This window comes from Mobula hypostoma, chromosome 7, assembly GCF_963921235.1.
Source record: "Mobula hypostoma chromosome 7, sMobHyp1.1, whole genome shotgun sequence".
NCBI classification, from domain to species: Eukaryota; Metazoa; Chordata; class Chondrichthyes; order Myliobatiformes; family Myliobatidae; genus Mobula; species Mobula hypostoma.
Genome location: NC_086103.1, coordinates 47,759,403 through 47,784,683, shown reverse-complemented (window position 1 = coordinate 47,784,683; position 25,281 = coordinate 47,759,403). Strand labels below are relative to the sequence as shown.

The 25,281-nt window shown below is 39.0% G+C and overlaps 1 protein-coding gene across 1 annotated transcript in view; it reads left to right on the top strand.

The window, feature by feature from the left end:
• LOC134349900 (electrogenic sodium bicarbonate cotransporter 1-like) overlaps positions 1–25,281 on the top strand; it is a 109,038-nt gene that overhangs the window by 77,589 nt on the left and 6,168 nt on the right. Inside the window, exons 17-21 of the mRNA XM_063054863.1 lie at positions 1,266–1,338; positions 1,444–1,512; positions 15,758–15,931; positions 19,088–19,240; positions 24,259–24,323. Coding sequence (XP_062910933.1) covers positions 1,266–1,338; positions 1,444–1,512; positions 15,758–15,931; positions 19,088–19,240; positions 24,259–24,312 — 523 coding nt within the window. The 3' untranslated portion in view covers positions 24,313–24,323. The remainder of the gene's footprint in view (positions 1–1,265; positions 1,339–1,443; positions 1,513–15,757; positions 15,932–19,087; positions 19,241–24,258; positions 24,324–25,281) is intronic.

The window sequence follows — 25,281 nt, the reverse complement described above, 5'->3', positions numbered from 1 at the left end:
TAGCTGCAGGAAACACAATTTTATGCTGTGTGGTGATGAACTACTAAAGCAGCTGTGTGCATATCCATTCACTTATGCATAACTTGTATTTAACAGAACAAGGACGAGAGTTTTTATCAGCTGGAGATGCTGGGGGGGCAATAATAATTGTTTTCATGGAAAGGGGGCATCAAAGGTGGAGGAAAGCATATTGAGCAAGTTAATAGTTGCAGAAAGGTCATGACGAATGGAGACTTAGGCAATTATCCTGTGGCTTAAGCAGGTCAAGTATTCTTTTCAGCAGGTTATTTAATCAAATTGGCTTATTATCCTCTCTGAAAAGGTTTCATGAGCTCTGGAACCAGTCATGGTCCTCAGCGCAGCCCGGAATCATACAGAGAGCACGACATTGGTTATGCTGGCTGAGGGCCTTGGCAGGGAAGTGGTAATCAGGAGAGGCGAGGGACGAACAGCCAGATTTCTCCTGCTTCCATATTCTGCTCATTCTTTCTCATTGTTGTTGGCAATTCAATCGATCCCCTTGAAAACTAATGCACTCTCTGCTTTTTGCTTGAGAATGCTGAATGCTGTAATCAGTCAGCAAGTACTTGAGCACAGGGCCTGAAAAAGATGTTCTTTCCCTGGATCTTTTAAGTAATGATCCAAAGGTAGTTTTAAGCAGATAACCTCAACTTCTATAGTGCACTCCGAATAATGCAGTGTGCAGTACATGCCAGCGTTGAAAGAGAATTGTAGACAGCCATTTTTTTCACTCAACAACATGTGTTGTATAATCCAGCTTTTCAGCTAATGTATTTTAAATATCATTAACTTTTTGCTTTATAATTGCACTGCAGTTTTTATCCATATGAGTCTATTCCCAGTAGGGATTAGTTTTTATTTCCAAGTGCTCCTGCCACATTTTGTCACCCTGCAACCTTATCCTTCAATCTCTTTGAATTATGGAGGACAGCACGTGTATAAATGTCTCTCTCCAGCAGACTTCATCAGGATCATCATGACTCCAGTATTTCTACTATTTTTAAATGTTTCTTAATTGTACATATGATTTTTTTTGTGTTCTATCGCTGAGCAGCAGTGAAAAATCTGATTGGCCTATCAGAGTTCTCTTTGGGAACTAGCTGACTTGATCAGCATTTCTGATCTGGCTATTGTTCACAATTGCACTGAATAAAAAAATTCCAAGAATAAGAATATAATTGTTCCTATTTGTTGTTAAAATTAAACTTATTCTCTAAGTCTTTGCTACTTGATATGTTTTTCAGGGAACAGAGAGTGAGTGGGCTGGTTATTTTTATTCTCATTGGTTTATCGCTCTTCCTGGCTCCAATTCTTAAGGTAGCATTAATACACAAGCACTGATACTTTAACAGCAAACTTAAATTATTTAGTGGTGCTAGAGCCTGAAAAATAATTGATAACTGAATTTGTGTTGTTCCTCAGTATGTGCCCATGCCAGTGCTGTATGGAATCTTTATGTATATGGGTGTATCTGCTCTCAGCAGCGTTCAGGTAAGGTCATTTGCCTCTCGTTCCTAAACATTATTAGCTGTTAACTTAAAGGAGCTATGAAATTAAACTTTCCATTATGAAGATCCACTGCAATGAACTTGAAAACTTTCAAAGATCAGTGTTTATGGTGCTCTTCTTTTGGATTTAGTAACCACTACTCTGAAATGACAACTGAGGTATCTAGTCCACTTCACTTTTGTTACTTCCAGTAAAATGGCGGCCCGATCAGTCACAGCAGCTTTTGCGGGGTCAACAAAAGATGCTTCTGTTGAATTTAGATGTATTTTTAAGCATCACAATGAGCCTGCTATACATTAAGAACTTAAACTACGAGTCTGTGGTGGCCAGTACTATCATGTTTGCTGTTGTGTGCTGGGGCAGCAGGCTGAGGGTAGCAGACACCAACAGAATCAACAAACTCATTCGTAAGGCCAGTGATGTTGTGGGAATGGAACTGGACTCTCTGACGGTGGTGTCTGAAAAGAGGATGCTGTCTAAGTTGCATGCCATCTTGGACAATGTCTCCCATCCACTACATAATGTACTGGTTGGGCACAGGAGTACATTCAGCCAGAGACTCATTCCACCGAGATGCAACACAGAGCGTCATAGGAAGTCATTCCTGCCTGTGGCCATCAAACTTTACAACTCCTCCCTTGAAGGGTCAGACACCCTGAGCCAATAGGCTGGTCCTGGACTTATTTACTGGTATAATTTACATATTACTATTTAACTATTTATGGTTTTATTACTATTTATTATTTACGGGGCAACTGTAACGAAAACCAATTTCCCCCGGGATCAATAAAGTATGACTATGACTAAAGTACTGCAGGTCTGCCCTGTCAGCGAGTTGCTCGTTGGCAGAGAAATTGAAGGAGGAGTGCAGCGCGCTGCTGCCTGTATCAAAGGAGGCATACAGTCTAATAGCAAGTGACTGTCATGGTCACTTTTCTTGTGATCGTACGACCCTTTTTGGACATTGTTAATGTGGTATGCTGGAAGTTCGGTTCACTGTTTTATTGGTGAACAGCAGGTGCAAATTACCAAGGCCTCAATCCATTATAACTTATTACCCCCAACCCTATGAACCATTATCTTATTTCAAAAGGCATTTGATAAGCTACTATTTTTATTTAGATATTTGATGAGATTATCATTTTGATAATGCCTTCTGAAATAAGATAGTGTTTCATAGGGTTGGGGGAAATAACTTATGGATGGGGGGGCCATGCTAATTTACACATGCCTTCTGGAAATCCAATGACACCATGTCAACTGGTTCTCCTTTCACGGCCCCTTGTGCAGGGACCAGATTAGAGCAGGAATAAATAGGAGTAAGAAATGTCTTCACACAGAGTCCTGGAGAGTTGATGAGTGAGGAAGAGGAGTTGCAGAGATATAGGACTTGATCATAGATCCAGTGTAATCAGGGGTTGAGATTGGTGGTGAGGGACTGATTGTACCATGGTGGTGAGGATGTCAAATAAAATGAGTTGTGTAATAGAATTTACCAAAGATGGTACTCCTCAGAACAAAATAAACTGAATTTTCTGGGATGCAAAGGGAATTATTTCATTTGATGATTATCTGATGATGCAGAAGGGTGATTCCTGACCATAAGTACCCTCCCAGATTTCCTGAGTGGCAACAATTGAGTCTGAGCTAGTTGCAAATGTTTCACTTCAGGAGAAACAAGTAACATTTTAGTGAAACATACATTATTTTATGGATGCAAAAGATTCTGCAAATGGTAGAAATCCAGAGCAACACACATAAAATGCTGAAGGAACTCAGTAAGTCAGGTAGCATCTGAGGCCCTCGGTTGACTGGGGTTGATCGTGGATATTGCATCCTAGCTATCTACATGATACACAAGCCAGAGAGGTACAATATGGAGAACAAGCTGCTGCCCATGCAGCAGACTCCCCCTCTCCATGCATCTGATGAATCCAAAGGAAAGGCAGGAACTGATACAGTGTGGCACCTGTGGTGTCTCAGGAGTTGCCAATCAGCATTGAACTCAATGTAGGACTGCATTAGGAACTCCAGCTCTGAATTTTTCCCTCGGGGTTTACTCCCGAAGCCTTCCCCATTGGGTATAGCCTCAAGGTAGTGGAGTTTCGAGATCAGAGTTTTCCTTCTCCTAGATGAGCTGTCAATCATGGCTGATGAGGCCCATCTGCCTGAAGTGACTGATTTCAAGGTGCCAGTAAAAGGCACCAGGGGTGGCAGGTAAGGACAAGAGAAACTCTAACCCTGTCAAAGCAGTGAGAAGATGGGGTGAGGGCAGATTTCTGGGAAATGGGGGAGATGCAGATGAAGGGAGCATCAATGATGGATGAAGGAAAACCTGTTCTTTGAAGGAGGAGGATATCTCTGATGTCCTGGAAAGGAAAGCCTCATCCCGGGGACAGATGTGGTGGAGATAGAGGAACGGAGATAAGGGAATAGCATTTTTACAAGAGACAGATTGAGAAGAGGTTTAGTCAAGATAGCTGTGGGAGTTGGTAGGTTTATGAAAGATATCTGTAAACAGATCAAGAAAGGGGAGGGAGGTGTCAGAAATGGATCAAGTGAATTTAAGGAAGGGGTGGAAATTGGAAGTTGGAAATTGACGAGCTCAGCGTGGGTGCATGAAGCAACACCAATGCTGTTGTCAATGAAGCACAGAATGCGTCAATGAAGAGCATTACCATGGAAGATGTGGAACATGGACTGTTCCACATAGCCCAACAAAAAGACAGGTATAGCTGGGGCCATTTTGGATGCCCATGGCTATACCTTGACTTTGGAGAAAAAGGGAGGGGCCAAAAGAGAAATTGTTAAGTGACCCTTGTCCTTCCCCAAAGAATATTTCTGATTTCAGCAATGTTTTTGCTGTTTCTGATATTCTACTAGTCTTTAATTCAGTCTTTATACCACCCTCCTGTCTCGCTATTCTCTTTAATGTTGTCTCATTGCTTCAACTTACATTACTTTCTCTACCATTTAAATAAAATACTGTAACTTTAATAGCATTATGCTTTCTTTCACTTATATTGTACACCCACTTCTTACAAAAATGTGTAATGCAATAATGTGAGTGGATTAAAACTAATGAATATACAATAAGAACATAAGAAGCAAGAGAAGGAGTAGGCCTTCTACCTGATCTAGCTGTGGACACAGCTCCACCCATCTGCATTTTCCCCTGCTATGTAAAAATGCAGTATATCTAACTGTGTCTTAGATGAGGTAGCCTCTACTGCTTCCATGGGCAGAGAATTCCCCATTTTCACTACTCTCTGGGAAAAGGTCCCTTTGGCACTCTCCTCATCTCCATCCTAAATCTATTTCCCTGAATCTAAAGACTATATCCCCTAGTTCTAGTCTCACTGTGGAAAAAACATTTCTGTCTCTATCTTATCTATCCCATTGATAAGTCAGTATGTTTCGATAAGATCCTCTCTCATTCTTCTGAATTCCAGCGAGTATAGTCCTAGGCAACTCAATCTCTTCTCATAAGCTAACCCTATCATCTCCAGAATCAAACTGGTGAATCTCCTCTGCACCACCTCCAAAGCCAGTATATCTTTCTTCAGGTAAGGAGACCAGAATTGAATGCAATACTCCAGGTGTGGCCACACCAGTATCCTGTACAGTTGGAGCATAACTTCCTTGTTCTTAAATTCAATCCCTTTATAATGGAGGCCAACATTCCATTTTCCTTTCCTGATAATCTGTTGCACCTGTATATCAACTTTTTGTGGTTCATGCACCCATTCTCCAAAAGTCCCTCTGCACAACAGCACGCTGAAATCTTTCATCATTTAAATAATGATCCGATCTTTTATTTTTCCTTCCAAAGTGGATGACCTTGCACTTAGCAATGTGGTAGTCCATCTGCCAGACCCTTGCCCACTTACTTAGCCTCTCCACATCCTCTGTGCAATTTGCTTTTCCACTCTATTAGCAAACTTAGACCTGCTACACCTGGTCCACTCTTCCAAAACATTCATGTATATCATGAACAGTTGCTGGCCGAACACAGACCCCTGTGGCACTCTGTTCATCACTTATCATTAACCTGAAAAACACTCATTTATCCCAACTCTCTGCCTTCTGTTAGTTAACCAATCCTCTATCGATATTACTTCCAACTCAATGCCTCCCTATGGATAAATCTTTTATGTGGCACCTTATACAAAGCTGTATTACAATACAGATGTATAAATTATATATTTGGTCCATCACTCCATCCAATCATTTGCCAAAATAAAAGATAAGAGAAAATAAATTAAGGTTTTGTGTCTGCAAATAGCCTCAGAAATCATCCTTCCAATTTGAAAAAGATTGGATTTCAAATGCAGCACCCTGGAGAGATCTAACTTTGCATTATGGAGGTTGCCTGCAGCAAGAGTGGACAGCATTTCAGGCTACAGTGTCATGAACCAAAGGCCTACTGTTTCCCAGTTGTGGAGGAGGCTGCGAAGAATTGCTCTTCCTCAACAAATCATAATCAACTATTAAGAAGAAAGGAAACAATAATTCAACTTTCAGGATTTTTACAAAAAAGGTGGATGAAGCAGTTGCACAAATGACATTTGTCGTCTCTCTTCTATCCTTATTTTTGCCTTGGTCAATTTATTTTGTGTGTCTTGTGTCCCTCTAAGTCTAGATTTTATATTTTTGCTGTTGATAATTCATTGCTACTTTGCAAAATAGATGTCAGGTGGGGTGACACAGGGATGCAGCTGCCCGACAGCTGTAGTGACCTGGGATCAATCCTGACTCCTGGTGCTGTCTGTCTGGAGTTTACACATTCTCTCTGATGCCACCTGGCTTTCCTCTGGGTGCTACAGCTTCTTCTTGTATTTCAAAGGCACGTGGGCTGATAGTCAACTGGTCACGTAAATTCCCTTGTGTTTGGGTGGGTGGTAGAACTTGGGGGAAGTTCAAAGGTCATTTTGTCATCAAAGTATGCATGTACAACACAACTCTGATATTCTTCTTCTCCAGAAAATTGATGGAATTGTTAGAAGAATAAAATGGGATATGTGTAAAATTAGTGTAAATGATTGATGGGACAAATTTCCAATTTCCATGACTCAGACTGTTGCACTTTTATGTTAATCATATCATAACAGCCACATTTTCTTGGCCCTAGGGTTAATAAAAACAAAAAGTGCTATCATTACCCAAAAGGTCAGGCAAAATGTGTGGAAACAGAATCAAAATTAAAATTTCAAATTTCACTAAGAGTTGGTTGTTTAACATAGTACAAAACATTCAATAGGTGATTCATTATTAAATTAAGGAATGGTTAGAGGGTGAAGAACAGGATAATAAAATAAGATCCAGTGTTCTAAGTTTCAAGGCTTGTATGTGTGAGAGATAGTGTGGGCGGAGTCAAATGGTGACACCCTGTAACAGGAGAATCCCTTTCAACGATTCTCCATTCCCTCCTTTCCTGTCAGAAACATTGGCAAGTACATGGTTAACTTTACAACATACTATTTCCACCAGGAACTTAGCCCATAAATGGGGTGTTTTTTTTTTGCTACTCTTAACTATATTTCTGGCTATGAGAAGAGACAATAAAACTTTAACAATTCATAAACACGAGATTTTTAAAAACACATTTTCTTTAAAACTATTCGAGAAAACATTCCATTATGTTTAAGTAGGGTCAGGGTCTGTGTGGGGGTTGGTGTGTGTGTCTGTGAGAGAGATTATTATCTCTAGTTTATTTTCCCGAGGTTGAACTCCAAATTATTACTGTTATTGCATAAATATGACACTGGCAAGATTTTTCTGGACGAAATACTACTAACAAGAGGCTACTCCCATTGCTTCAGATGATGATTACTATTATTTTGCCTGCATATTATTTTAGACTCTGGTTGCTGTTTTAATTCAGCCCAGGAACAGTGAAGAGACTGAAGGCCAATTATCAATTTTCTGAAAGAGAAAATAATTACTTCTAATCAGGTTTTAAATTTTCGTGACTTGATCCTTCAAACCACGAAGTAACTGCTGCTATATTTGCAGATTTTCAATTGATTTGGAAAGCTTGCTGATATTCTATTCATGAAGGTTGAGTAATTCATTCCTTTCTTAATGGAACTGCAAAAATAAAAGGAGCAATTTTAATTGAACCAGTGAGCAATTTAAATCACTCCAGGGACGCATTTTAGATTTTCAAGAAAATTTGTGCAACTTTTTGACTGGTGTGGTGGATCTTGCAGTGTCGTGCCTGTACTGACAGCTTCTGGTATCTATTTCCATAATGCTTCAGCCAACTTGTTATGTGCTTTCTACCTGAATTTAGTAAATAATATATTCACAGAAAACTGCAAGCCCTTGCTTTTTCCAAACACCTCATCCTTCAACTTCTCATTCTTATAAAACTATCATTGCTTAAAACATTTTAGCAGTGTCAGCTGACAGGCATTGAATTTTAACTGGTAACACTGAATTTTTTCCCTAGTGATTGTGATATTATTATGACCTGTATTATTATTTCAAATCCACCTTAAAGCCAAAGAAAAAACATTTATAGTTAATAGTATGTTTATTTATATGGGCTGACAATGCACATAAGGTGATATTCCTGGTTTGATGCTAAGTTATCCATTTTTTTGCTTCTCAGATGGAAGGAATTATGGGGGTACTTTTACTTGCTTACAGTCACATAATTTTTTTTTATGTTGAATGACAAGCGTCATGATTAATTAATGCTTATTTGGGTAATACAGATCAATTCCCCTCTACATTAACTAGTTATATCCTGGGCATCTAAATTTTTCCAAGAAGTGAGTTCTAGAAGATAGTTATTAGACATGTTTATTCAGTCACATATATATGGCCAGAATGAGAAAGAGCATATCACCATTACCAAGACTAGCTGTATAATTCTGGAAGTATTTAAATTTCCTAGTGGAGACATTGACAAGTTACTAAGTCCAAAGTTCGGGATTGCTGGGCCGCAGTGCCTGTCTCATCTGTGTTTGTTTATAGACAAGCTGAAGTTTCCTTTTGATGATTTAAATTACCTAGATGACAATAAGCTTGCTATAAACAGTCAGAACACATTATCTGAAGATGCATTGAGACTTCTGATCTTCCGAACATAGAAAAGTTTTCCATTCGCACTCTTCATTATTTTTTGTCCCCTAGGCTGAGTTTATAGACCTAACAGAAGACAGGCTGCAATTGAAGAATTGCGTCTACTTTATTGAAGGATTGTGTCTATTTCACATTAATATGTGAAGACCTTGAAGAGGGTGTGGGAGGGATTGCCTAGATTTGTGTTGGGGAAGAGGGACTTAAGTTTTGTGGTTAGCTCAGAGAAATTGGGCTGTTCTCCACAGGGAAGAGATTTGATGGAACTCTTGAAAATTACGAGTGGGCAAAATGAGAACGAGAGAAATTGTTGCCACAGGCAAAAGTGTTGGGGGATAACAGATTAAAGATGATCAATAAAAAAAGAACTGAGTGTAACATTAAGAAAAATGTTTCAATGCAATGAGTTGTGATGATCAGGAACAGGTAGATAGGGTGGTGAAAAAAGGCATAAGGCATGTTTGCCTTCATCATCTGTCCCACTGAGTACGAGTTGGAGTGTCACTTCACAGCTATACAAGACATTGATGAAACTGCACTTGGAGTATTTTTTGCAGTTCTGGTCACTATGCTATAGGAAGAATTTTATTGAACTAGAGGGTGCAGAAAACATTCATAAGGATGTTGCCAGGATTGGAAGATTTGAATTATGAGGAAAAATTGGTTAGGGTACATTTTTTCCTGTAGTGAAGCAATTTAGGGGGTGACCTTATAGAAGTTTATAGAATGATGAGGAGCTTAGAGAAGATGAATGGTCACAGTCAGTTTCCCAGACCAGGGAGATCTATTACTAGGGAGCACAGGTTTAAGATGAGCGGGAAAGGATTTAAGGGGGATCTTGGGGGGAAAATTTTTTAAACGCAAAGGGTGGAAGCATTTGGACAGGTACATGTAGAGGGATATGGGCCAAATGCAGGCAAATGGAACTAGCTTGGGTAGGCACCTTGGTTGGCATTGGACAAGTTGAACTGAAGGGCTTTTTTTTAATATAAAAGAGTTGTATAACTGTATGCTATGGAGAACTGGCCATCAAAACCATTCAGATTTTAATATTTGCAAATTTCTGCTGTTGCTGTGGTTCAGATTTTTTAAATCAACCACAGCAAATATGATAGTCCTATATAATATATATTTCTTAATATCTAAAGTCTCATTGTCACAAGTACAGTTAAGATTCAGATTAGACAATAATGAGTGGTGATCTTCATATTTATGGAAACAATAATAAAGGCAACAAAAATCCTAAAGCTAGTGTTTTATAGAACAATTGATGGAATAAGTGGGACATTTCTTTTGTATATGCATTTCACAACCATCATCATTAATGTTCTTGTTTCAGCTTAGTTTATTACTTTTAACTTTATGGATTTATATGTAATGGATATGTGGAAGAGACTTGTACATTAAACAATTGACAACTGACTCTCCCTTGGGCACACCAAACTTCTTAGAAATTAATGTCAGATGAGTACTCAGAAGTTCACAGATTGCATTTTTCCCTTTTTTCACAATGGACACCTGTGAGCAACTGTGAGTCATTGAATAAACAAGGATACATCTGTTTCTTTCAAACAAATTACTTCTGTGATGCAATTTCACAGCAAGGCTTCTTGTATAGTTTATTTAATCCTCTTTCCTCTATTTCCTCACTGCAACGCCTCTCATATTCCCTTCCCACTCCCCACTTCCTCGCTTCTCTCTATTTTAAATGTGTTTTCCTCTAGTGTGTTATTAGGCTTTCTGGTGTTATTCATTCCTACTCTGGCCATAAAGCTTAGTTGGCAACTTGTTCCCATTGTGCAAAATACAAGCTACTAGAGGAACTCAATGGTTAGGCAGCAACTGTGGAGTTAGAAGGATAGTCAACATTTAAGCTTGAGACCCAGCATTAGCACTGAGAGTGTAGAGGGGATATAGGCAGTATAATGAGGTAAGGTGGTAGGGAGGCAGGAGCTGACAAGGAGTGGGTCATGGGCAGGTGGAAAGCTTAATTTGGGAGGTGATATGTGGAGACAACATAAGACTACAGATTCTGAAGTCTGATAAGTAAGGAAAGCATCTTACAGGACAGATACAACCTTATTAAGCCACTTTTATTCATGGCTGTAAGATTTCTTTCCATTTTAGGGACAGCTCTATCAGTGGCTATCAATGATACTGTTATTCTGAAGTTTTATACTGCCAGTAAATATCCATTGCATCAAGATTTTTATCAAGCAGATCATTCTTGTACTGCTGTTTTCCAAAATAAATTCAACTAAAGAAATCATTTAACTTATGTTATTTGGTTATATTTCTAAGCATGCAAGATGTTATTGACATTATTTGTCACTATCACAAATGCATTGGTATTCTTGAATATAGAAAGCCATCATTCCAAAAACATACATATGATCTACTGCATGGAATGTAAAGGTTTAACCCAAATGCAGAGCAGTAGAGACAACTAGCAGCGAATGATAACTTAAATAATAAACTGTAAAATAACAAGCCACAAGGGGCCACAAAACAATAGAGAACAGATATTTCACTCAACAGGGTACCTGAAGGCTAGGAGCGACTGGATAGTTTGATAAGCAAACAAGGAAGGTGGATGAGAGCAGGGTTTATATAGGTTGAAGGTGAAGCACTGGAAATTAGTGGCAGGTGACTCCTATTAGCTGGATGGAGACTGGGAGGAGCCTGCATGTGTAGACCTGACAGGAACTGAATTGCCCACATTGCCCTTGTAGCTTTCCTGATCTAGCCATTCTGTTGCAGGCAATGTTATCAGGAATTTCAAGAAAATTTCATCTGTTATTTTTAAGGAACCAAGCGTATGCCCATGAACTTTTTCTCAAGTAAACACGTGGAAGCGAAAGAGGAGAGATTTGATAATGTTTTGATTCACATGGGCCACAGCTAAGTGTGGGTTCACTATTCTGAAATGGTAGTTTGTTACTTCTGCCAAAAAAACTAAGGAATATCTCATGGTGTCTGCTGATCTCTCCAAAACTTATCTCTGCAAAGTGCTGGTAAATGGGAGTAATATAGATCGTCTGAATGGAAGGGTGCTTTGCAGGGCCTGTTTCTGTGTTGCATGATTCTAGGACTCCAAAATGACTATTGATGTGACGACCAGAGCAAGAAGTTGAATCAGACAATAATGACAGAGAGGAATCACTGCTAAAGTAGCTAAAGTACTAACTGTTACAGTCAGCAAGTGAGATCTTATTTCCAAATTAATAGTACTTCGTCAATCATTAGCTATTCCCACATCTGTTCAGTCCAGAAATATATAGTAAGGCAGACTTCCAGTAGCATTACAATGCATTATGCCGAAAAGATCTTTAAAATTAGCCTACATAGCATGCTATGCTTTACATTTAGAAAGATCAGCAATTGGCAGACTTCTATACCATATATCCCTATATATACTATATACTGTATACATATTTCAAAGGATATACAGTTGCAAGAAAAAGTTTGTGAACCCTTTGCAATTTTTTGGTTTTCTGCATTAATTACTCATAAAACGTGATCTGATCTTCATCCAAGTCACAATAATAGACAAACACAATCTGTCTAAACTAATAACACAGACAATTGTACTTCTTCTCATCAATACAGAGAACACCATTTAAACAATCACATTCTAGGTTCAAAAAGTATGTGAAACTCTGGGATAATGCCTTCTACAAAAGCTATTTTGAGTCAGGTGTTCCAACCAATGAGATGAGATTGGAGGCGTGGGTTGCAGAGGTGTCCTGCCCTATAAAAAAAGACACAAAGTCAGGTTACTGACAGAGCCTGCTCTTCTCAAGAAAGATCTGTTTATGTGCACCATGCCTTGATCAAAACAACTTTCAGAGGACTTTAGAAGAATTATAGAGCTGCATGAAGCTGGAAACGCTACAAAAACATTTCTAAAGACCTAAGTGGTCTTCAGTCCACAGTAAGAAAAATTGTCTACAAATGGAGGAAACTCAGTACTGTTGTTGCTTTCCCTAGAAGTGGGTGTCCTGTAAAGATCACACCAACTGCACAACGTGCAATGCTGAAGGAGATGAAAAAGAATCCAAGGGTAACAGCAAAAGACCCGCAGAAATCTCTCGGACTTGTTGCAGTCTCTGTTCATGTGTCCACTGAACAAGAATGGTGTTCATGGGAGGAAACCACTGTTCTCAAAAAATAACATTGCTGCACATCTCAAGTATGCAAAAGACTACCTGGATGTTCTACAATGCTTTTGGGGCAATGTTCTGTGGACAGATGAGACAAAAGTTGAACTTCTTGGCAGAAATGCACACTGCTATGTTTGGAGGAGAAAGGGCACTGCACACCAACACCAAAGACTCATCCCAACTGTGAAGCATGGTGGAAAGAGCATCGTGGTTTGGGGCTGCTTTGCTGCCTCAGGGTGTGGACAGCTTGCAATCATTGAGGGAACAATGAATTCAAATTGTATCAAGACATTTTACAGGAGAATGTCAGGGTAGCAGTCCGTCACCTGAAGCTTAATAGAAGTTGGATGACGCAACAAGACACTGATCCAAAACACAAGAGTAAATGAACAACATAATGGTTTAAAAATAAGAAAATTCATGTTTTGGAATGGCCAAGTCAGAGTCCAGACCTTAACCCAATTGAGATGTTGGGGCATGACCTGAAGAGGGCTGTTCATGCAAGGTATCCCAGAAATATTGATGAACTGAAACATTTTTGTATGGAGGAATGGTCTAAAATTCCTCCTTGCCATTGTGTAAGTCTGATCAGCAGCTATAGGGAATATTTGGTGGAGGTTATTGCTGCTAAAGGAGGTTTACCAGTTATTAAATACAAGGGTTCACATACTTTTTCCAGCCTGGACTGTGAATGATTAAACAATGTGTTCAATAAAAACATGAAAAAGAATGATTTTTTGTTATTAGTTTAGGCAAATTGTGTTTGGGTATTATTGTGATGTAGATGAAGATCTGGCTCGATTTTCTGAGTAAATAAGTCAACCAGGTAATTGCAAAAGGTTCACAAACTTTTTCTTGCAACCAGTATATGTATGTGCAACTGTTACCAAAAATACAGAAACTGAGAATACAACTCACATTATACACTAGATGCATGCTTCCCCTTGTAGCCTTGCATAGACCAAATAATAGTTTATTCACCAATCACCAGGATTTGGTCACCAGCAGTAATAGGTTGCTTTACACATTTCCTTCATATTCACTCAAACTACTTAAGGTTTAATCACTATTAGGGAAAAGGTGCCTTCTCCAAAGGGGTGTACCAAACAGGAACCTCTGAGCCTGTTATTTTTAATATTTAATACAGCATTAAGACCTAATAGCAATCTTTTAGTGACCCTGAGGCCAGGTGATCTTAACGTTCTGAAGCACTGTCTGAGTAGTATGTAGGAGCCATACATCTGTTCTCTATCTGCACTATATTCTGTGTTGTGTGATTATTGTGGTAACTAGTCACAAGAGTGAGGGCATGGTAAAAGTGAAGGGAATAAGTCCCATATTCATGCTTTGCTCGTCCCAGTTTATAGCTTGGGACCAGCAGATGTCATATCTTTTGCTGACCGCTCGATAACGTTTAGCTTATACTTGGGTACACTTAAGTTTCACCACTTCAAGATTTTACATTTTCCAAGTGCTAATAAATGATCGAGTAAAGGATTTGACTTTTGGAGCAATCATTGGAGCTGGGGATGCATCATGCAAGTATAACAAATCCTTAGGGTTGCAGGCAGCGGCAGTCGTTTTGTTTCTGCGCTACAGAGTACTTTACTTTGGGCTTCATGAGGTCAGTGAGGGACGGGTACACGCAATAGCTGCGGAATCGTGCAAGTTAGAATTCTCAGCACCAGAAGGTTGAGTGTTTAAATGAATAAATAATCATTAATAGTATCTTCAGTATGATATGGGGAATCCTTGGCCCAGCAGGGCATGCACCTTTGTAGATCTATGATCTGTTTCAGTGGAGTGGCATATGAAGGAGGTGGAAGAACATATGAAAGGAAACGTTATGTCCCTTCTCCCAGCTGGAACCTTGAGGTTGAAAATATCCCTCGATACAATGTAGTGATGTGGCACCAGTCACCAGAATTTAATTTACATTATCTTAAACTGACTTAAAGTGTGAGTCGGGGAGGTCACAATAAGTTAATTTTCACCATAATTGTCCAAAGAATTTCTGGATACATTTCATTTAATTGTTGAAATTCTCAACAGCATTATAATTGAGGAAAGAATGTTGTTACCTTGATGAAAAGAACTTTTTTTATTTGGGTAACTCTTCAGTCGTAATTGAGCTGTATTACCAAAGGTCAAACTTGATAAAGTACGTGGATTTTGATGTTGGGTTCAAAGTTCCTCACAAAAGGAGCACAATTCATAGTAAACGATATTTCATGAAATTCTGAAAATACGATAAAAGAACCAGACGCGGCCAGATTGTCCGTGTCCACTTGTCACTGCCCGCAGCTGCATCTCAAACGTTGGTTGCAGACAAGTTGGCGAACCTCTGACTACACTGGGCAGTTCACGCCATAGGACCCGCCCTTAAACTCATCATTTCTGCCACCACGGATGATTGAGTGAAACCTCAGGGGTAGCTTGGTCCTACCTTGTTCTGAGTGGGGCGAAACTGCAAACCTTGCCTTCTCAGCTGGAAAATTCCACTGGCGTTCCTATTTCAAATGTGAAAACAGGATTTTGAAACTATTTAAATCACCTGGTTCAAGTTTTATCTTGATTGCATTGTCTGTGTGTTAACTCGTATTTCAGCTAGTTATATAGACCCAATAGTTCACCCACTTCTCCCAATCCCGAATTTCAGACAGATCCAAGCCAGGGAATGGCCCTGATCTCACTCAACTAGTTTACAGAGTAAATAAAAACACAAAGCATTTAAACCATGAACAGTGAGACTGCTCGCTGACACGAAGGCCCAAAACTACACCTCCTGATCCATGGGATTAACAAATTAACATTCCCTTGGCGAAACAAACGCAAGTACTCATGCACCGGACGATCGGGCCTAATAAGGTGGTTTGAAAAAAGTGGTGGAAGACAAGAGGCAAAAACAAACTAATTGATATTGTCCAGAGGAAACAAGCACAATATTAATTCCCTGCTACTTGTCTTTTTTATAGTTCATGGATAGACTGAAGCTGCTGTTGACACCTCCCAATCACCAGCCTGATTTAATATACTTGCGTCACGTCCCGCTGCGCCGTGTTCATCTATTCACATTAATCCAGTTCTTGTGTTTGGTTGTCTTATGGGTTCTGAAATCAACGGATGCTGCAATAATCTTTCCAGTAATGGTAAGTGGAAATGTGTGGATCATGGACATACTCACCATAAACATGTAAAATTAAAATCCCAAGAGCTGACAAAAAAAAACCTCACGTCGGACACCGTCTGTGGAAAGACAAGAGTCAACGTTTCAGTTAAGACCTGCTGAGTGGTTCCAGCACGATGAATGTTGAGGAATCATTCCAGTCTGGAGCTGTGATGTAAATTTCCAGGGCAATAACCAATTCCAGATGATAACCTTGTGAATTTTCTATGGGGGTAGGTGTGTGGTGAAATGAATCGCAACAGCAAGCTTGTGTCCTGCGCCACACATAACAGAATCAATTGTTCACTCAACCATTGTTTAGACTAGTCCCAAATGATGCCCTTATATTGTTTAAATTTCCGAATTTATTCCCCTTTCCTTGCTTATTGAAGGTATTGTTCAAGTTTCTTCATCTAAACGTATGTTTGTTTTATTTTCTCTGAGTGGTGCTGAGATAGGTATTGGTTTTCATCATGTGGCATTATGCGAATAACATTCCCTTCCTGCTCCTGAAGATTCAGATAATCCACAGCACAAAGTGAATATCACTCAAGTATCTTGGCATTCAGTCTTACTTAAATGGTTGACCATATGATTATAATAGATATTTGTTAAATTATAATCTTGGTTTTGTTTTCAAAGCCTTCCATTGTCTCGCACCTCACTGTTTCTCACCCCTTGCAGTCTTATAACTTAAGAGTTTGTGAATCATTAAAATTTAAGTCTGGTCTCTGTGCTCAAGTCAAAATAGAGCTACGATTCATTCCACTTTCCAACTCTCAAAAGTTTTTTGACAACATTTTTGAGCAATTTTGCAAAGATCTGTTTCATTCTTTTGTGTAAGGGGAGTTCAGTTGTACAGGGAAATATAGTTTGGGGTTCTGAGAGATCTTATTGTATTTAAAATTCACTTTAAAGCCATGCATTAGTAGACCAAATATCAGACCCACTTCAAATTCAGGCAACTTAGAAGTCACACTTGTAGAAACATTTTGTTTTGATAGATACTGTACTGTTCTTTCCAATGAAGGATGCATAATTGCCAGTTGATATTACTGTGAAATGTGAGGAACTGTCTTCCTGTTATGACAAAGGTTCTTTGTCTAGCGACCAGGACATGTGTTTATTGATACAGCTAACTGCTTGTGGTGCTGGCAAACATCATCTCAGGCTCTGGGTCAACAGAGAGGGAGGTGTAGAACTGCAGTAATCTTGCAGCATTGGGCTGGTGTATGCATACACTGTCACAACTAGCTACGTAAATTGTACAGAAGAAATCCCTCACTATCTGCTCTTGGGTAATATTGTTAAACATCAGTAACTTGGCTGATGTGTTCTTCTTCCGCTTACTTATTGATCCCATGAATACCTAAGAATTTCTTGCTCTTGATTTCCAATGGATCCATTTGTTTGAATTTAAGCATGGCATTTCTCTCCTATCACACTCATTACTTCTTTGAGTTGGTATTTGCAGATTTGGATAACTATCCCAAACAGCTGAGATTTATGAAATACACACCCTTTGTACTAAATCTTAAAGAATTTGCCCACCACTCTATCTTGTGCATTGCCCCTTGCCAACAATAATTGGCCCCCGAGAGTGAAATTCAAACCCACACAAAGAGCAATGATGATATTTTAAATAAAGGAAACATAATTAATTTTGACTAGCTCTTGAAGTAGGCATTATTGTAAATGTATTCAAACTTTTTTTAACTAAATCTGCTGCTATTCTCATCACAACACTATAACTTTGGATAATCGAGACTATTTAGTCACTGTCCATTTTTTAAATACCCTGGAGTTATTTTAAATATCACCTTTCGTGAATTTCTCCATGTTATTCCCAATAGCAAAGATCGACACCTTCTCTGCACTGCCTGCAAGTATGACTAGCTGTTCTGCCTTTTCTCCGCCCTATATTCTGTTGCCATGAAGAGAGAGATCCCTGGAGCCTTTCCTGGGTGTTTATGCCAGGATCAGTATAAATAATTGGTAGTACCTTGGTTACAATGTTCACACAGGGAACACTAGCTGTTGATCACACTCACAGTTTTGTGTGACATATTGTGGTTGCGTATTACAATGGTCAATATGGCAAATACAGTACAGTAAATTCCTATACACATATACTGTACTTGGCTAGGGTGCCTAAGGATTTTGCTCAGTACTGTTGTTGTTTTACGTATTACACTGTGCTGCTGCAAATTTCATTGGTGTGTGACTGACGATAAACCTAATTCTGATTATGGGTCTCTATTGTGACTGCGAGTGGGAAGGGGGCAGGGAGATGGGAATCATGGTTGAGAAAAAGGGAAGGGAGAGGAGGAGAGGGAGCAGGAAGCAGCAGAGAGACATTTTGTAATGATCAGTAAACCAATTGCTTGGAATCAAATGACCTTGCCTGGTGACCCAGGGCTGGGTGTGTCCGCACCTGCACCCTCCCCTATCCTTGACATTCCTTTTCTGCCACCTGTCCCACACCCCTCCTGTGGCACTCCACTCTTTCCATTCCCAACATCCTTTGCTCCCACCAGATTTACAAACTCCCTCTGCTCCACATTGACAAATACAGTACTGAGCAAAAGTCTTAGGCACCCAAAGACTTTTGCACAGTACTGTAGATTAATTTTACACAGTTTGTGGCCCTGAAGAGTATACTTATTTTGGACACCTTGTGTACATTCATTAGGTTGATTCCGAGAGTAGTTGTGTGATGATACATTGAGTTTTATTTTGTATTCTATATGGGGTGTTGCCAAGGTTCTTTAATCTAATGTCACATGTAGATCAGACCAGACAACAAAATAGATATCCTTTATAGAAGACACTAAGTAATCGGTGTAGAGACCAATGGCGCAGTATAGTTATCAGTACACAGCGATCGCCTGTGATGAAGTTGGGACCTCCATGTTCATGTGGGAATCTCATGCTTTTGACACTTGTGAAATGAAATGCAACTGCTGGTATTTCTCAGGAAAAATGTGTTATCTGTGCCAGCAATATATGAGCATGAACTTACTTTTAATAACAATAGCTATCTCAATGCTTTCTACTATTTGCTAAAACACATTAAAATGTTTGATGGTTTGAATCAAGTTTTCTTAAATGACTAAGTTTGAAATTGGATGGGTGACAGCTCCTGGCTTTGGTGGGGATACGAAAGTCAATGGAATGCATCTTCAGTAGACATGACCTAAGCTGGCTTGATGATGTAATGCCAGAGAGAGAGAGAAAAGAAATGGAGGAAAAAAACCCAGAGAAGGATATTTCGAGTATTGAAAGTGAAGATGTGAGTACTTTTTCTCTTTTTTTATATATGTAGAAATATATTGAATATGAAATTTGAGATCTTTGCAGCCACCTAGTGGTTGTATAATCCCCCTCATTCTGTGACCAGGTGGAAACTGAACAGTGACGATTTCCTTTCAACAAATGACTTCCTTCTTCTAAATAGGATTGAGCATGAGATTAGAACACCATTTCAATTAGTTAATGGCATGTGTATAGTTAAACACCAGGCTGCATACTGGCAACACACAACACTTGAACAAGTACACAAATTTTATAGCATTTTGTGCTGCAATGTCAGGCACTTCCATCCACCAAAAAATGGATTAAGTGCATGTAAGATCACTTAAATCATGTGTGGAGTAAATTCAGCTGGAAAATCCCTCAGTTTCTGCAGAAAGTCTGCTTACTTTCTAAATGAAAATGGTAAAGTATGTTCATAAGTAAAATTACTTTGTTAAATGCTCTATACAATATGTTTATGTGATGTGTAAAAGAGGTTCAGGCTCTAACATAGCAATAAGAGTAATGAAGAGGCAGTGCTGCTGTTCTGCAGGTAAGTTGCTCAGTGAAGATGATATCACTATCCGTTTTGTTAAACATTGGGGGGTTTGACCTTTGCAAAAGACTATTGTTGAAATTTTTTTTATGACGAGAAATATGTGAATGATTTTTACAGTCCAACAATCCAGTGTTATAGTGCTTGTATATAATGTAGGGCTACCTGATGGACAGCTGCAGCATAAATCCTAAATTTCACTCTGGATATATTTGAAGCTAGGTATTTACATCCTATAAACATCTCAGTGTGAGAACCCGTGCACTTCTGGCCCTCTATACTGTCTGAATTCAGCAGAAGTTATTTAAAAATTTGTGGCATGAATGAGAAATTAAGCAGGAGATTGACAGTGCAAGGAACAGTACTCAGGAAGTCACGTGCTTGAGGGGAGATCAGTGTGAGGTGGTTTATTGATGTAGACGGAGGCAGCAAAGGACAGGAAATACCCACCAGTGAAGAGATCCAACATTAATGGACATTCTTGGTCCTCCTGGTCCAGAAGAAAAATTATTTGGGCCTCTGCTATCCTGATGCTGATTTCTGCCAACATTATCACACTGCTGTGTTGGATCGCCTCTTAATATTACTGATAGTGTCATCGGGATCAGGATTTCACATCTTTTATTGCTGGAATAATGGCTTCTGTCATTCTGGAAACCTGGCAGATGTAATAATGAAAGAGGACAATACAACACCCTCGCCCATTGTAGTTAATATTAATAACTTGCCCGTTCATATACATCAAGAGATTAAGATTAAAATCCAGTCTAAAACTGAAGCATGTCTTGCACTTCAGCAAGAATATTTCTTCGTACTAAACCTTGAACAGTGCCTGAAATATTTTATCTCAATAGATCTTTATATTTTCAACAACTTAAGTGAGTAAAATTAAGTTCAGACAAATGAGCTTTTAAATCCTGCTTCCTATGCATTTTAAACAGACCTCAGTTTGTGTTATTTTCCTTTCTGCTTGCCATTCATGGAAGCCAGCTTTAATTTCACACCGTGCTACTGGGAGATAAGGAACCATCTATTAGAATTTGAGAGTAAACTTTCACTCTTGTTAAGCATCTCATCTGGCTTGAAATGAAATCTATCTGTTCCTGAAAAGCAAATAAATACAGCTTCATGAGTTCAAATAGATTTGCAATCTGTCTTGCTCTGTTTGATCATCAACCTAACTTAAACACATTCTTGGTTTACAGCTTAGCCCTTCCAAGAGTATTATTACACTGAATGAGTACAAAGAGCAGTTGAACAGCTTGGTTTCACGTACACAATTTGTCTGCATTTAGCTTATAACTAACTCAGTCACATGCAGGCATCAGCCAGCCTACCCTTGTATAAGCAGTGCAGCCATGTACAACCAACAGTCACATGCCATTTCCCTGGTTTGAGAGAAGCAGAGAGTTCTACAAAAGACAGAGGAAATCCAATTGTAAATCCTTATTCTAGTACTTGCAGCCAATGCAGTCCATCACACTTGACTGGGTTACACTTATCCATCTGATGGCCCAACTGTGCCACCAGTCAGCCGATCAAAGTGCAGACAGCAGTTAGTCTAGCCGCGCACTCATATTTAGACAGCAGCCAGCCCACTTACACACACACACACACACACATTAGGTTCAGTCATATGCACATTTGTCAGCCAGTTTATTCACATGTAAAAAATTGTCAATTCAGTCAAGTCAAATGTGCAGCCATTCTGTTCTTAGCATGGCTTAATTCACGTAGATTACTGCCAAAACTGGCTTAATCCATGTAGATTACCACCAAAACTGGCAGTAGCCAAGCGCAGGAAGTGGATGTGTTCATGTCCGAGTGATTTAGGATTAAGTAAATTTAGAGCCTAAGCATAAATTATTCTTTTTCTGTCATCTGTACACAAGTCTTTTATAGCACAACAGAAGTGTTTAACAATATGTAAAGAACGAAGTTGCAAAGAGATCTTAAAAAATGTAGGAACAAATTTAATTCATCTTATGCATATGATACACATAATTGTAGTTTTAATTGGTGCAACTTCATTATTCAGTTCAGAGAACCCAACTCAGAAGTTCACAACAATTAACTTTATTTCTCTCTCCCTTTTCTGGCTACCCAGGGGTCATTATAGTCTTCCAATAATTGCAGCTGAAACCTCAGATTTGAGTTTCAGTTTTCACCCATTCTTTACGGTATTCGCTGGTTTGATATCTACCTTAGTCTACATCTGATTCCACCGTGATACAACACTTGGCGGCACGGGAGGTCGTTCCTGCCTGTGGCCATCGAACGTGCAGCTCCTCCCGTGGAGGGTCAGACACCCTGAGCCAATAGACTGGTCCTGGACTTATTTTCCATCTGGCATAGTTTGCATTTTGCTGTTTGATTGTTGGTGGTTTTTGCATTGCTATACTTACGCTCTATTTTTGGTTGGTGCGGCTGTAATGAAACCAAATTTCCCTCGGGATTAATAAAGTATATCTATCTATCTAATTCCTGGCTGAATTTGTTTCATCCATGCTTTCCACTGTTCTGTCTCTAATTTCTCTTATGTTATGTGCAGAGCGTTGTGGTCTCTCAACTTCATAGGTTCTTGTCAGAAATGTCCTGCTTTTCTTGCTCCACTGAAATTGCTTTCTCTTAGATCATAAGTAACGTACTCTTTGGCATTATTCACATTGAGTTATCCCTTACTGTCTTCAGTTTTTGTTGGCATTTAACACATTCAATCTCTCATTGTTATGTATGCATACTAATGTGCAATCTCTGAATCTCTGATTTTGCCATCTATTTTCCTTGTATTCATTGCCACCATTACAGCTCCCTTATCAACTCAACTATATTTTTCTTTAATGATCCGTTGTCCTAAAATAGTTTATAAATGTAGTGCCACCTCATGGCATTAAGAGAACTGCAGGATCAAATATATCCAGCCCAGATGAACTTGGAAGCTGATCATATTGGCAGGCTGGTGAGTAACTTAACATGTGACTCATCGGGAACCTATAGAGTGTGGTAAGTAGTATTGTTTTGGGGGGGGGGTTAAAATGAATATAGAACAGCTACTGGAGACATGATAACACAACAATTAAGATACAGAATATGTTTGGTATCATTCTTAACTGTATCACAGATTTGTATCTGTTATAAAGTCTTGTTTAGTCAACATCTTCAGGTCAACTTTGGAAAATTTAAAGCATTTAAAGCTGTCCAGTTATGGTAAGCATCCTACAACTTACAAACTTAAAGTAGTCTATTTTGTTTCTTGGGTGAGGATCCTGTTATGGCCCTACCCGTGCTTCAAACTTCTGATTTCCCTCTGTAATCAAGACTTTTTATTTCCAAATTTGCAGCATAATTTGCTGAAACCCTGTGCTTCATGCCCTTGACAGCTATTTTTTCCACTTGTGTGTTCAATATGGTCTTACTGACTTAGCCCATGCTCCACAAACTCTCCTTTGTCAAAAGTGGAGCCGACATGTCTTATTATCCACAAAGACCCACATGTTCATCATTCTTGTCTTCACCAATATTAATCTTCTCAGACTAACTTAAAAAATCTACTGATTAAAGTTATTCTTTGGTTCACTGCATGCAGTATCTGATACCTCCTCTGGACTCACTTTTTCATCCAGGTCTATAAATATTCCACTAAGGGAAAGTGGTTGATTCTACCACATTGTAACTCATTTGCGGTGGAACATGTAACTATGGCCTGGAGAAGATTTTCCTAATTTTCCTTTCTCTGTTGCTAATTATCTCAGTATCAGGATAGAATTAAAAGACTGGAAGGTTGCGCACCTTGAAGATAGGAAAGCTCAAGGGCATAGAGGTATCTCAATGTGCGCATGGAAACTTCAAGATTCAGTTGGCTGCTTGACCAGAAGTGAAAAGTTTAAGGGGAACATGAGGGGAAACTTCACTTGTGAGAGTGTGGAATGAGTTGCCAGCACAAGTGGTGCATGTGAGAGCACGATGTCAACATTTTAAGAACATGTTGGTCAATGGGAGTAGGGAGTTTAAAGGATTTGGCATGGGTTGGATGGGCTGAGGGCCTGTTTCTGTGCTGCACATTTCTATGACTGATGAGTGACTGATGAGTATGAGTGATGGGTAAACAAGATACGGTGCAGGTTAGGACACTTATAGCAAAGATTCGGATGATCTCAAAACAGAATGTGAGAGACTTGCTAGGAGTCAGTTGGAAGAATCAGCTCAAGAGGTAACAGAGGAATTAATGAGGATGTCAACAGCAATTTTCACTTTAAGGATGATTACTTGGAAGAGATGCCAATGAATACCTGATGCTAATGGAACTATGCTCAATATAAATCATCACCTTCAGAAGGAGCAAAATAAATGCATAAACAAATCAAGTACAGCAAGTTAATTTTCATTGTGAATTACATCAACAGTCTAAACAGCTAACATGGTGGTTAAAAATTGAATTTTGATTTATTTTCTCCCTCTAGTCTGAATACCGATATCTACAAAAAGCACCTGACATAAATATCTCCTTGAATTGAAAGAATAAATGGTAAGTCAATAGTGTTCACACACAGACTTCATCACCAGTTATGTGATTTATGCAGATTTTCTTTTTCCTTGCATCACATAAAGTGAACACTTGAGTGGATACTAGCTATCAGATCAGTCCTGTTAATTCCATTTGGCTCTCTGTAAGCCATTCTCCTTCGCAGATCTATTGTCTCCACCCTAACACTCTGACAATCCACCCACACAAGAGTAATTTCACAGTATCCAATATATCTTTGGGAAAAAGCAAAGAGGGGAAACCCATGTGGTCATGGGGGGTGGTGGGGGCAAGCTAAAACTTGCTCTCAGGCATTACTGGAAATGGTCTGAACCCAGGTATCTGGAGCTGTGACTCAGCAGCATTAATTGCTGTACCACCTTCTAATTTACCATTATGAAACCATGTCTAAGATTATAAATAAACTATTGAAACATTATTTGAAGTAAACAAGTGTCTCAAGTAAAATGTATTTGGAAGTCTTCTTCAATCCTCTTTACTGTTTTCTCCTATATTGAAACCCCTGCCATTTGCCTCTTTGTGAATGTGGCTCAAAAACAAAGTTTTAGTTGGTCATGTTTTCATGCAACATCTTGTAATATTTATCTGTATTTAAAATACTATATAGTGTAAAGATGACAAAGCTTTCTCCCTAAATATCCAGACTTACAGGTATTGAGTTACAATCAGAAATTATACAACTGGGATTCTATTCCTGGGAATTTAGTTTGTGACATGATTAAAGTTGCAAAATAGCAAACTTCAGGGGAAGTTGATTGTTTGTCACTTTCTACCTGTCTTTAATATCTGGAAAAAGGGGGGCACATCTAAAAATTATTGGAGCCAAGCCTATTGGAGGTGAAGTTAGAAAATACTTCTAAATATAGAGTAGAAGATTATCTGAAACCAGCAGGATACGACTAGATTCTTAATTTTAAAACTAAGATGGATAGATTTTTTG